Raw genomic sequence first — 14442 nt, 5'->3', positions numbered from 1 at the left:
GAGAAAATTACAACCTGTTGGCTTGTTTGTGTATGTCATTCAAAATTCCGACGTTTCCGAGTGTTAGAAATGTGTCATCAAACTCACGTTGAGATCACTTCCTGTCTTATTTCTTTGTTTTGTCTGGTATGTTTATAATGTTGTTGTTACTTTGTAATACTAAACAAATACACATGTTAAATTTAGCCTAGTTTATTTCGCCAGAGCAGGCTTGTGGTTTATGGCTTGTTGCTACAATATTTGTTGCCAACAATCTTTTTGTTTTACTTTTTATAATTTGATAAGAAATCAAAACTACAATTTTAGAGCATCTCGTTAATGAAAAAAGGATTCAGCAAAATATTAGAACTAATGATGATTTTCTTAATATTGCTACAAGATGAATAAATGCACTGTCAAATAATTTGATCTGGTCAATAAAGTAGGGAGCGACTCATGGTCGTGCTATTTAGCGCTTTCCAAGCAGATCCATTGTGGGAACATCTTGTTGGCACCTGTTTATAATTACATTTTGCAGAGAATGAGAGCAAAGAGGTGAGTGTGGGGGAAGCAGTTTATTGCCTGAGCAGCATATTCCACTTACTGCATTTCCTTCTTCTCACTCTCTCTGTGATTTTGTTCAGCTTATTCCAGCTTGCATTGGGCCAAAAGCGTCACAGGGCTATCACACACATGAGGCAAATTCCTTTTTTTCTATATTTCATGCAAATCATTTAATGGAATTTTGCTGTAAATCAACGACTCACTCTTTCAACCTTAGGATGCAGATTTTCCACATGGGAGAGCTGCTTGGTTACTTCAGAACAACCTCCACCATGAAGAAAGTGAAGAATGGCTGCAGCAGAGATGATTACCTTAATGTCACCATCTACAGGCAGTGTAAATAGTAAATAATTTCTCCAATGTTTTGACTTTGACCACCCCCAGGCAATACGCATTACTGTTACTTTCATGTAGTGCATATGTGGTACACATTTAAAACGTGTACCACATGTAAGATCTACAATTCTGATAAACAGCCTTAACAAGGTAAAACAACAGTATTGTAATGCTCTCTATGCTGGTTTACCCACACAAACAATAGGAAAGCTTCACCCACTCACTTGCAAATTTTGAAAACGTATTACTGGCGGAGAGCAAAACGTCATTTCATTGGCTCAAGGATTCAAGGTTCATTTATTATCCTTCAACAACACTGTTTTGCAGCAGCACAATGCTAGTTGTAGTCCCTTTATGCTACACAAGAAGAAGAAAATAACTGTCTTTATTTAATGGTGGAGTACGGATGACGAGGTGGAACAGGTCGAGGCTGGGGTTGGCATTGTCTTATAAGTATCCTTTAGGCTCCGCGCAGGCGCTCCACCTCACCGATGTGTCACCGACGCTTGGTAGGTGGTTGCAGAATGACGTTCTTTCATCCTCCTGGGCTCTTCACAAACCATGCCACTTCGTTATGTTTTCAGTCAGGACACTGTCGTCGAGAACATGGCAATTAAGAGGATTTTGCTTAGGTTTCCTGGTCCCTATGTATACCTTAAACCAGGGTGGAGATGTGAGACGACCTTGAAAGCTTCTGCGTGAAGCTCAAGCTGATACTGACACCATCGGTCGTTGAATAGTTTCCTAGTTACTTTTGTGTGACGCTCTCTGGAACAAAATGCCCAGTGTCCTGAGATCTCTTTCTGATCACATTCAAATGCAAACTAGAAACCTTTCTCATATTATTAGGTACTGTATGTATGTGGTTTATTTTTTTGTATCAGTAAATGTTTCCCATTCTAATTCAGAACCTATTTTTGGAGGCAGTCTGGCCAAGACAGCTGCATAAAAGATTTCACATAAAAGAAACAAACAGCAGGCTCAACACAAAACAAAATCACACAAAAGAACCAAGCAACAAATTTAAATCAAACAGCAAATTGCATCCAACGATAAATAGGCAGTTCACACCAAGGTAAGGGTGCAGACATCTTTGGAAGGACTTTCACAAGTTTGAGAAATGACGTATACACAATTTGCCCACACGACCAGATGTTGCAGTAATTGATAGTTTTATAAGTCAGTATAGAACATTAAAAAATATATATATATTTGTGCGATACAGCCTAATAAAGCAAATGTACCAGTGGTATATTCAACATTCATATACGGAGGACAAACTCTATTGTACAAACTGCAATGATCGTTATTGTGACGATCTTGTATGATACTGAATCTAACTTTTTCAAAAATGCTGAACCTGCCTGCGTTTATGAAATATCACCATTTGTGCGGTGGATGTAATTTCCTGCCTGTCTTCGAGTGACCGGGTTTTTAAACATGCATTTTTAATACATTTATTAGTTTAGCGCTCAAGCCACTTAATGCAAAACACTTTAAGTGTACTGTATAACGAAACATGCTATATAAATAACATGACCTGATCATTTGGTTTCCCCCCTTTTTTCTTCCCAATTGGGAATCGTACAGCATTATGGATCTCATTGTAGTGATTCAAGCAATCTATGTCATTAGCAAAATAACATATTATTATTATTATTGTTATTATTATGATCAACTACGATCAAACGTTTGTGTTCAGGTTAACCACTAAGTGGCAGCATATCACAGCAGTGTCTCACAACGATGAAACAAGCCCTCAGCAATGCACAGTCTGATTGTGTTATCATCTGGAGCGCACACACATCGCTAAACTCATCTGAACCATTTTTTGATACCAGAGATTAAATGAAAGACAAAATCCATACAAGTTCAGTATGTTTGGTGACTTGCTATATATATATATATATATATATATATATATATATATATATATATATATAATAAGAACAACACCAAGATCAGTAGGAAAAAAACGGTATAACTGAGAAGCATTTAAAGCAGATTTAGCTGCAGCAGGAAAAGCTGTGAACATCTTTGGCTGCACTTCAGCAGCCAATCAGAAAGTAGCATTCCTATTAGGATTAAGCCAAAAAAACATGAGAACTATTTAGCTCTGAACATGATGAAAACTGGATTTACTTGCTGGTTAAGTCATCACAGCAGAGTGAAAGCTCTACCTCCTGCTTTTAGGTCTTTTTGTACAGCACAACTCGTTCATAATCACTTTTTTACTCGACGTGAAAGTAACAAGTGTAAAAAGAAGTAAAAAGACATCATGAAATATCATTCAGTGACCAACCCTCAAACCGGGGGCTGTAAAATCATTTTTGAGACATTTTCAGCCTTATATGAACACTTTCCACATTCCTGCAGACTCTGCCTGAGGGAATTGCCCACAATTCATAGCAACGTGACATTAAACACTGGGTTACCAGTGGAAGACTGGGACGCAAAAAAAGATCAACCAAGAGGACGTCTACACGGGTGTTCAGCCTGGTAGATTACATTTACACTGAAACATTAAAGATCAGACATAAAAACACATGAAATCAAAGGAATGCAAGCAGAGATCATATCTCACAGATTTGTTCCTCAAACATTTTATTTTGTCATTGAAGCTGGTTTGACAACAACAAGTAAATTATTTGACAATGACCTCTCATTGCACGGGAAACAGAATGCAGGTTTATTCCAACAGACAGTATGAGAAAAAAAATGTGTTCAAGTAAAAAAAAAACGAAAATGAGCATGATCCGTCCCCTTTAAAGCAACATGAAGGTATTTTAGTTTGGCCACCATTCACACATCTTGCAGATGCAGAACAACATGAGTGTGTTTGGCTCAGTTTGAGCTCTTTGGCTGCTAAATGCTCCTCTATGTTCACCAGTTAGTTGCTAACTGTGTCAGTCTGCTGAAGGGGAACAGCAGTTCGGCTGTAATTCTTCGTTGGTTTATTACAAGCGGTTTCTTTTAAGTTGCACATAGTCCTTGGATCCAGCTTTAAGCTTTTCTTAGGCTGCCTTTCAGATTCCTAAATTAATTCAGTTTAGTTTCCAACTAGGCCAGAGAAAAGAACCCCAAATAAATTGGGAAAGAATGGGCTCTAAAGTTACCCATTAGAATAAAATGACAATGCCCCTCTCTGTTCTTTCGAAGGGACACGTCCTTGCCAGGATCAAAGGACCGATTTGTAAAGGCAGTAACGTTCCTCTCGTAAAGACAGTACAGTTCTCTGTCCGACAGTAACCTCTGGTCACAACTGTTGTCAGCTCCTGTTATTACACTGCAAGCCTGTGGCCACGTTTTCATTTCTAACAGGACCCCCCCCCACTCCCTCTCCCCCTCCTCCACCACCACCACTTCTCTGCCCTCCTGACCCGGCCCACTTTCTCTTCAGACGTCGGCCTCGGTGACAGTTTAAGAATCAAAACAGCGCGGGATGAATCAGACGAGAGGCCTTCTCTGACACCGCTCCAAGCCCTCGGATTAGCGGCAGTGTGAGAGAGCGTAGCAGGAAAGGAGGCAAACGCAGATTTCTTTGCTTTGAAGCCGGCCCCAGTTTCCTCTGGGTGCTAAGCACAACTGGGAAGCACCCACAGCCAGAAATTCCAGCCTGATAAGCGCGCATATTGAGCTCCAACTTCCCATTCGCCATCCGTATCGAGCGGAGAGATACTTCACCGCACTGCAGCAGTCAGATCAGTATTGGAATGTGGTTGCAGGATTGAAAGCTGCCTGCAGCATTTCATTTTTTCTTTTGTGGGTTTGTGATTTAGTGACTCACTGGCGTGGCCTTGATGTGGTTATCCTGCCACCCACTCTGTGCTGTGATTCTTGCTTTCGATAAGCGCTGCAGGTAATCCACATTGCCGTCATGCCAACGAGAGTCACTGGGTGAGTTAGTAGTGCGGACAGGTGGCTGTCGGCCATGGTTTAGGGTTCATTTAAAACACATTTAAACTACTTTAAGTCGTGCCTGTTAGCAGTCGTGCCGTACCATATACAGTTCAATGAAAAGAGGACAATCCAGCCCTATAAGGACATATTTATCGTTGTTTAACTGGTTGTTTAAGGGTATTCATTTCCAGCTCCAAAGACCCTTGGCATAAACGTTCTGAAAAGTAAACATCTGTGAATTAAAGTCAAATAGACACTCTTTTTAGCTGTTTTGATCACCACCAGCTCTTTTACATTTTGTATTATCTCTCTCTAATTTTATTTTTTATTTTATAGTTAAATGTTCATTGTTATTGTTGTTGGGAAATGTTGCGCACCTTCTGCCAGGACAAATTCCTTGTTTGTGCAAACTCACTTGGCAATAAATGGTTCCGATTCTGATTCTTGGGGAAATGATCTGACTTTTCTTCGGAGCACGGCATTTATACCATTTGGAGCCCTTGAAACCTCTCGCTCAACAATTTACCAGCTGCAAGGCCTCTTGGGGGACTTTGAGATTGGGCCAGTTTAGTGCAACCTCTCACACACCGAGCCATTTGATCCATTGTCAATAGCACCATAACAATGGCCTGGGCGGTAAGCTTCACTACTTACTGGGGTGAAGCCTAACTCATGTTGACCATACTCTCACTGGCAGATGCCTAAACTGTCATTCCCCACAATTATGTCATTATAGCACTATATAAAATGGCAGCGAGTGTTATATAAAACACCTTTTCCACTTTCTCACATTTGCGTATGAACCCGGGAAATTAAAGCAACTCCCATTTTGCTCAAGTAATCAGAGTAACTGTTCCCTTCACCGAGCATCCCACCAATGACAACAAAGCTAAGCATTTTATTTGTTTGTTTATTTACGCAAATAGGAAAATAGCATATCTGGTATTCCAAAAACAAAACAAACAAAACAGCCCGTGTCATACACAGGCAGAACTGAGAGAGAAGCAGAAGAGAGAGAGCATTGGATGATGATTAGGGAATACAGGTCTGGATGTAGGTCAGTAGAAGCAGCCTGGGGAGGCTCAGACACAAAGACAGTTACCGGTTCAGACAGATCAACACTGCTGCCCGTCTGTCTGCTTTGAACAAGGTTCTACGTCGCTAAGCATGATTATTGTTGTTTTATTACAAAAAGAGTAAACCTAATGTATCCATAATACAAAGGGACAGATATGTGAGGCTGAATGCAGTGTGCTACATGCGGAAGTGCTCTACTTTTGGGTTGAATGCAAAAATAAAAAAGAACCGATATTGCTCGGGCTAAGTTAAGGTTGCCGGTGGCCTAAATGGTTCTGCGTTTGCTGGTTCGACAGAGACAGTTTGGTCATGTTAATGTGTGACACTTCCGTTTAAGTGTGAAGCTCTAGGTCAACAATCACCAATGTGTTGAGATCAACACTGACTGGCTAGCTAACTAACCTTCCCTCAAACATTTCTTTTAATTTTTTTTTGGCATTTTATGGTTCCAAAACACGTTATGGAACAGCCATAAGAGCACGACGACTTGTTTCTCGCCTTCCACTAATGCAAGTGCACTTGAGACCAGCAGACTTAGCTTAATTAATGGTTTGTGAATGGATAGAGTGGGATTTCAAATCCCAGACTGTAATCAGTCTGACATTCCACAGATTGATCACACTACAATCAAAACTTACATCGGACCAAAAAAGAAAAGAAGAAAACCTCCAGAAACACGACTCAATAGCTTAATGCACTGATTGAAAAGTCCTCACGGAAACAAAAAACATCTATATAAAAAGCGACAAGCTGTACATGTTATCTTTGTCCTTTATGTCCAGTACACAGTATAATAACTATGCTAATACAGATGATTGAATAGATGTCAGCTGCCTTCCCAGCTGTTTAAAACGATGAGCTTTTCTTGCTGCGATATCCAACGTTTTACAGTAAGTGCTACTGTAAATGAAAAAGAGCAATGTTTTCACATCGTTTCTGCACCGTCGTGACAAAGTAAAATGTATAGGCCGAGTACTTTTCTAGGCCACGCGAGTCGGCCGCACAATGATTCAGACAACAAAGAGCTTATAAATCTGCTACGCACCGTGGGTGTCGTTTGTCGAGCTCTCGAAAGGTGCCAAAACAAGGTTTTCTGGTTTGGCGGCCCCCAGTCCAGGAATCACAGTTAAATAAGAGCAGTCACATGATAACAGCAGGATCAAGTGAGGTTGGTTTCGTGATATGGACAAAGGCATCAATAGAGATTAGTGCGTACTGGGGCTGTGAAAAAAGGCATAGGGGTCAGAAACCGTGGTGGATTACGATTGGACAAATGCAACGAAGGCCTGGGTCGGGTGCATAAAAATGTCGGACGTCCATGCCCAGCTTGGCCAAATTGTGAGCCCACAATTTTCATTCCGACAAAAAACAAGGCCTCTGCAATTGCGCCAAAACATCGAAGAGTCACACCTTTCGTTTGGAGTGAACTGTTAACTCCGAAATATAAGTATTTAGAGGTGATTCTGCCGCTTTGATGACAATTTCATACTTACAGCGATTGGCTGTCGAACTCCGCCACGTAAAGGCGCCCCTTCGGTAAAAACACATTAAATAAATGTGATTTTTCTTTTTTTACTTTCATAATGTAAAAAAAAAAAAAACGCTGGGAAGCTCCGTGTGTCGACCCTGAAGTTTGGCTTTGAGGAAGAAGGGCAATCACACAGAATTACAGACGCTCCTATTGCTGTTCGCCACCATACTTCCAACAGCACCTGGTAGCTTGGTAACATTAGTGCAAGTAGTGGTTGCAAGAGGGGCCTCAGTAAGACAGTAAGAGTGTGTGGATGTCTATGTATGTGTGCGCCCAAAAGCCAGGAAATCCACTTTCAGCTGATTTTTCCTGAGGTGGCTGCTCAGTATGCGACAAGCTGCTCAGAAGGAACAGCGAAAGATAAACGGCGGGAGGGCGGGAGATACGTGTGGAAGAAACCGCCATCTCTCAAGATTCTTCTAAAAGTTCTGCTAGTGAAAGCACCAAAAGTCCTGAGGGAGACCTGGACCCCAATCCCCCATTTGGTCAAAGTCAGGCCCGGGTGTGGCGCGCAGGACATGGCGTGGTCGAGGGCCAGCGGCAGGCGTCTCAAACCGTGGCTCTGATAATCCTGCTGGGTCTGGAGCTGCGGTGGACCTTCGTGTGTTTGGATAGGTGGTCGCTGCGGGCAAACTTCTTCTCGCACAGTGAGCACGCGTAGGGCTTGATGCCGGAGTGGGAGCGGCGGTGGCGGGACAGCTCGTCGGATCGGGAGAACCTGGCGACACAAGAGCAGGGGAGTGTGGGTTGAGAAGCGCGGTGACAAGGAGCGATAGCCACATTAGCTAGTTTGGCTAACAACGATGAAAAAAATACCAACACCTGCGGGAGCTAACCTGGTTTCCAAGGGTATTGCTAGGAGTTCTAGACCCACAAAGTGAATACTGCTTTGGACACCGGTTCAATAATACTCACATAGGAGACTTTTTGAAGACGCCTACGCTGAGGTCGAATAGTCTTTTTACTTCACAAGGTCCAGGTGTATAACTTAGCGTAGGGGTCCATTTCTTGCTGCAGGAACATTGAAAGCGACGCACCAATAACATCCCCCCGTTTAATTGTACACTAGTCCTCATGTACTCTCCATCCCATCTTTCTGCTGACATTTTTCGTGAAGGTCAAGGAAAAGTAGTGAGTGCATTTCTTTTTTCCCCACTATTAGACCACAGCCCAGGAATCCTAACACGAGTGATGGTTTCACTAAGTAGTTTTTTCTCTTGTTCCCTGACTGGAATTAATACAAATGTATTTAATGCACACAACTAAAAGTTAAGTTTGCCATTTTCTTCTTATAACTAATAGTGACATTCATTGAAAACCAAGTTTATGCCGCTCATCCAAAGTTTAGGACATAACTTTAGCTGATGTATACAGACACTCAATATTGCTTTAGTTAGCATGAGGCACAAGAGTCAACAATGAGAAACATTTAGCTTCTATGTTTTTACGACTTACTGGGAATGCAAGTTATTTTATTTTATTTTTTATGAGCCCGTTAGTGCAGAGGGTTGAACTGGCAAAACAATGTCTGGTAAAAAAAAACTAGTTTAACCCGTCTCAACTTCTGGTGTGACTTGCAACATTGCCAAAGAAGATATATCATTACATCAGTAACAGTTGTGCAGAGCGTTGGTATCTGATAACCCATCATATTCGCAGATCTATTACTCCAACTGGACTTTCTGAAACGAGTTTCATGAGCTCACTGGTACATGAAAAACCCTCCCCTCCCATGTAGCCTCTTGCATCCACCAGTGGGGGAAAACTCAAGACGTGGTGTACTCCTTTAATCTTAAACTAGGTATTTAATGTTAAACCTGGTACAGCGCACATACCTCCAGCCGCACTCAGGCCAGCTACATGTGTAAGGTTTCTCTCCCGTATGCCGGCGGAAGTGAGCTTTCAGGTGGCTGCTTTTGGTGTACATCTTCCCGCAGCCGGGGTGGGAGCACTTGTGGACTCTCTCCGTTGGCGGCAGTCTGGTCGCCCGGGGAGCCACGGCCTTCAACAAGCCATTGCCATGGCCCCCGATCCCACTCACGCCTGTGATCTCTAGAGTCCTCATAGTGATGGGCAGCGGGGCGATCTTCACGTACTTCTGGTCAGTCAACTTGGGATCCCCGCTGTAAAGGGATAACAAGGTGGTGGGGGTGGAAGACGCCTGCGGGGCCAGCAGGGTGAGATTTTGTCCGGTTGTGCCCTGGAGCCCCATGACCAGATGAGTGAGCCAAATGCCCCTCTGGGCCCCGGGTGGGGAGCCTGAAGGGGTCGGAGGCTGGGCCACAGGCAGGGGCTGCAGCTGGAGGACCAGTGGGCCGCCCAAGAGCATTGGCGGGGTTAAGGTGGAGGGCGAGGAGTTAGCTCGGGCAGAGGGGGAACCGTTGTCCGGGCTGGGGGTCTTTTGCTCGTTCTGTGGGGTGTTTGAAGCGCAAGGAGAGGCACAAGTCCCGGGGTCCCGACAAATGTCTGAAGAAGCAGCCACCGACGCAACGGAGGATGGGGAGCTACTGCACGGCTGAGGGCTGACCTCCTCTTTTGGGGCCAGTAGCTCCTCTTTGACCTGTTCCATCTTTTCCCTTAAGAACTCATCGATGTCCTCCAGGGTTGGGGAGAACGGGGAGGAGGGCTGGAAAGGGAAGTCCGGTAGCTTAGACTCCTGGCTCACTGGCTCCCCTTCTCCCTCCGCCCCTAGAAAAATATGCAGACGTCCCCCTTCGTCATCATCTTCGTCCTCCTCCTCCTCTTCGTCGTCTTCATCCTCTCTGGGGCTGAAGCTGTGCAAAGTCCCCAGCTCCACGGCCTCGGGGCTGTCGCAGGAAGCCGAGCTGCCCCCCTCGCTGCGAGCTCCGTCTCCCAGGCCAAGGGAGAACAGGCTGCTGCTGCTGCTGCTGCTGTCCCTGAACAGGGCATTCTCCAAGCTCAGCGGTCTGCTGCCAAGAGACACCATTGATCCGGGCCGAATGCAGAGGTGAGGGTGTTGAGGAAACACTATCCAGAGGCGGGATCAGTCAAAAAACCTGCAAGGGCAACATTGAGATTGGATTTTATTACCCAGCAGAAAGTGAGTGCAGCTAGTCATTGAGCAGCTAGTGCAGCTCAATGACTGGACTTCAACCTTTACGGGTACCTGTGGCAGTAAAGAACATATTTAACAAGTAAACTCACTCCACAGGTAGTTGGTTCACTAAATTTCCAAATGAACCCAATTTCAATAGTTTTTGTCCTAATTCTGGGCCAAAGACAATTTTCCACTTTGGCACAAAATATTTTCTTTTTTTTTAACCATGAAGGTTGATGTGGGGTGATGTGATTGTAATCACAACACTGACAAGAAAATGTAACATTGTAGACATAATACAATGTAATATAGCAAATGTTGGCAATCACATACAAAATAGTCATGTACAATGTGTCGTCATCTCACAATGGAAAAAAAAAACCTTTGACTATTTGCATTTAGTTTTGGGGAAATTTGATCAAATGCAACTTCCTTTGGAAATAAAAAAGTTGGCAGCTATAAACTAAACTATTTCGGTTCTAAAACTTTATTTTGACACTTGGTAATCATTCACCAAAGTCTAGAGGCAGTAGTGTACTTTAGTGGTGCGTATATCTTTAACATGTTTGCAATAATTCCAAAACCAATTGACATATCAAGGACATGGGGCTTTTGTGGCCCCAAGAGGCTAGGTCCTCAGGCCAGTTGTCCAATCTTCTCACACTGCTCTGGTACTATTTAGTGCCAGTGGTTATCTAACTAAATATACACATGTAGCTTGTACAAAGAAGAAGAAATATTTTATTTATTCCCTTGGGGAAATTCTTCTCTGTGTTCAACCCATCCTTAATTATTAGGGAGCAGTGGGCTGCCGGGGGGGCAATTAGAGGTTCAGTGTCTAGCTCAAGGGCACTTTGACATGTGAGGAGATCAGGGATCGAACCGGCTACCTTGTGGTTACGGGACAACCACTCATTTCCACACTGCTCTGGTACTATTCAGTGCCAGTGGTTAGCAAACTAAATATACACATGTAGCTTGTATAAAGTGAGGAAGTGGTGAGACAAAAAGGGCAACTGTGACTAAGTGGTGAGCAGCTTCGTCCTTCAATCAGAGGATCGGCGGTTTGATCCCCGACTCCCCTAGCCATGTCCATATGTCCTTGAGCAAGACACTTAACCCTAAATTGTTTCCGTAGCTGCGCCTACGGTGTATGAATGGTTGCTGATGCTGATGTGGCACCTTGCTTGGTAGCTCCTCCCATCAGCGTGTGAATGGATGTGAATGGGTGAATGATGTCACGTGGTGTTAAAGTGCTTTGAGTGGTCGGAAGACTAAAAAAAAGCGCTTTACAAGTACAGGTCCATTTACAAAAATAAGATTAAAAAAGTTATTGAAATTAAATTCTAATTAAAGGAGTAACTGCAAATGATTTAAATTATTATATGTATGTAAATGTCAAACCCAGGGGTGTCAAATGTACGACCGGGTCCGGCCCGACCAGCCGGATTTTGTTAAAAATAAAAAAATGTTTTTAAAATTTCTTAAGTGACAGGCTTTTGCCAACATTCACCTAACAAGGAATACTCTTTCAGCAGATTTTGAGAAGCTTAAAGTAAAGTCATTTGGAGCATTTTCAGTTGCGATCAACGATAGCACTGACATTACTGAAGATGTTGCTCATCAGGCCATATACATTCGTGGTGTTGATGAGATTTTGGCGGTCACCGAGGAGTTCCTTGAGTTGATACCTATGACAGACACCAATACAGCGAATTACATTTCCAGCGCTCTCGTTGAAGCACAGGACCGTGACATGGTGGACTGCTTCTGTGCAAGCTGTACATGGATGATAAAGCTTTTAGACATTTTACTGTATCTTTCACCGCGAGGCGTGTTGCAAGTAGTTAAAAATGGATCACACGCCACAAAGCGAGGGAATCTGCAGAGGAGAGCTCAGGCAGATAAACTGTGAACATTTGGGGTCTTTATGTTTCTAGTTTATTGTAGAAAGACCTTAAAATAGGATTCATCATCCAAAAAACCTTCGCCAATGATGTAAACAGAGAAATATTGTCGTTCTGTATGCATTATTATGCAATAATTATACTGGTCTGGCCTGCTTAAGATCAAAATGGGCACTATGTGGCCCCTTCACTAGAATGAGTTCGACATCCTTAGTCTCAGTGAATTTAAAGTTAATCTGCAGTTGGTTGGGCGACCCTTGTGGCAGCGTGACCTCAAATTGGAAGAAAGGAAAGAAGAAAAAAAAGAAGAAAAAAAAAAAAAAACGAGTCCACACAGGTCTGACACCGTGAGGGAGTCCTCGTTCGCTAATGTACAAAGGGAGGTGTGTTGCTGCTGTCAGACCGTCGGGCACATGTTGCAGCAGGGCCTCGTGCTGCTCGCTGCGTGCACGGTAAACACGGCCCGCTCGCGGACGCGCCCCACGGAGCTTGCCGAGGCGGCGACGAGCGAACACGAGCCGTGTGTCTGCGCGAGGCTGAACGGGCTCGGTGGCGGGGTGAAAAAAAGTAAGTAGAAACGACGACGCGGAGAAGCCGTCGGAAGCGTGGCGGTTATCCGCCGCAAACGCAACTGCGCCCGCACAGCAATGCACGAGTCTCAAGTTCGGCTGGGTCACAAACACACACAAAAATGTTCTATTTATACTCCTCCGTGCCTGTGACGAGCCGAGCAGTAGCAGTCCGGGCATTTGGCTCGACCTACCGTGTGTAGTTCGGGAGAGGCTCGGTCGGAGAGGAAGCTGCGCCGTCGACGGGCTCTTTGTGAATATATATCTCTATATCAATACTTCCTGCTTTCCTTCCTTTTTTTTTTTTTTACTCTCCGTCGTGTTATTGTCGTAGCACGCTCACATCCCGTCCTTGCCACGGGTCCATGTTGGCATTCCTCTTTTTTTTCCCAGCGTCACGTGACGGCATTGCTGCACAACTCGGAGGCACGGGTCCTGTTCCGCGCGTCCGATTGGTCGCGCGCGGCGGAGGCTCGCCCTAATAGGGGCGCTCCAATTGGTTGCCGCTCGATAAATTCTGACTGCCATGTGTCGACGGAGGGGATCGCTTCAAGACGAGGCTGGACAAAATAATGGAAACATCATGTAAATGTAACAGCTTTCCCCGTTTTCTCTCAGGACAGCGCCAGGGCTGTTCTTCCTGCATCCTGCAAACCTGCAGTTGTTGTCCTGAGAAGAAAGGGGGCGGAACTCTGCACAAGGTGACGAAACTAGACTTGAATGTACTAGACTTCTTTTCAACTTCCGTTATATATCTGCACTCAAGGTAGGCATGCTCCTCCAAACATACATACGCAATAAAAACTGCTAGACGTGTGCGTGTGTGTGTGTGTGTACGTTTGTCTGCTGGCCATTATAATTTACACCTTTTTGACCTTTTTTTAATTTTTTCTTGACTGAGTCATTCAGGACGTGTCCCAAGCATTGGATGTAGAAAAAAAAATGTCGACAAGAATATCAAAAGTAGTATTTAAGTCTACAAGAGAGATAATTGTGCGAAACAACACAGATAACAAGGCCCTTACATTTCTGATCCGTCTCACTCTACTCAGAAGATGCAAGCAGTCCAACTCATCCCACAAAACATGATAACAATGGATCATGCATCCACACGCTGCTATGCTGGTTAATTGCGTCAACTCCCTTTACCTGGACATGGCTGTAGACATGATCGCTGTTTGATAGAGAGCTTGTTGCCTTGACTTTTGCCATGGAAGGTCAATGGCTGAAGCTAATGAGGCCCTGAGGAAAAAGTCCAGCGAGACCTGTCCATTGAATTTGATGCTATTTAGTGCTTCTTCAGTCCAACTATCGAATGCTTCTAAAACTCGCACAATCTTTTTTTCTCTCCATTCATATCATTCACAGAAAAGAAGAGCAGTACCAGGATTTTGGATTGGTCCATTTGAATTCATGTGTATTCATTTCACAGGCATTTGCACGCCAGGCCTGTGTTTGATGAAATGCAACCTAGTTTATTGTAAGTGTGGAAACAAATTTAGAAACTCTAGGAAGACATCA

At 43.9% G+C, this 14442-nt stretch overlaps 1 protein-coding gene across 2 annotated transcripts; it reads right to left on the bottom strand.

The window, feature by feature from the left end:
• Positions 1-4260: 4260 nt before the first annotated feature.
• Positions 4261-13283, bottom strand: si:ch211-117k10.3 (Krueppel-like factor 15). 2 transcript variants are annotated; one of them, XM_068593339.1, is made up of 3 exons: positions 13116-13283; positions 9223-10404; positions 4261-8105 (listed from the first exon to the last, which is right to left on the bottom strand). In XM_068593339.1, exons 2-3 carry the CDS (start codon positions 10332-10334, stop codon positions 7937-7939), a joined length of 1281 nt encoding a protein of 426 aa, XP_068449440.1. In that variant the 5' UTR covers positions 10335-10404; positions 13116-13283; the 3' UTR covers positions 4261-7936. The 2 variants fall into 2 exon arrangements, with proteins under 2 accessions (XP_068449440.1, XP_068449442.1); XM_068593341.1 differs by lacking the exon at positions 13116-13283 and adding an exon at positions 12049-12094.
• Between the last annotated feature and the right edge of the window lie 1159 nt (positions 13284-14442).

The sequence above is a fragment of the Clinocottus analis genome, unplaced genomic scaffold (assembly GCF_023055335.1).
Source record: "Clinocottus analis isolate CAN_PGR_092001 unplaced genomic scaffold, fCliAna1.0.p SCAF_3, whole genome shotgun sequence".
Classification (NCBI taxonomy): domain Eukaryota; kingdom Metazoa; phylum Chordata; class Actinopteri; order Perciformes; family Cottidae; genus Clinocottus; species Clinocottus analis.
This window is presented reverse-complemented; position numbering and strand designations above follow the sequence as displayed.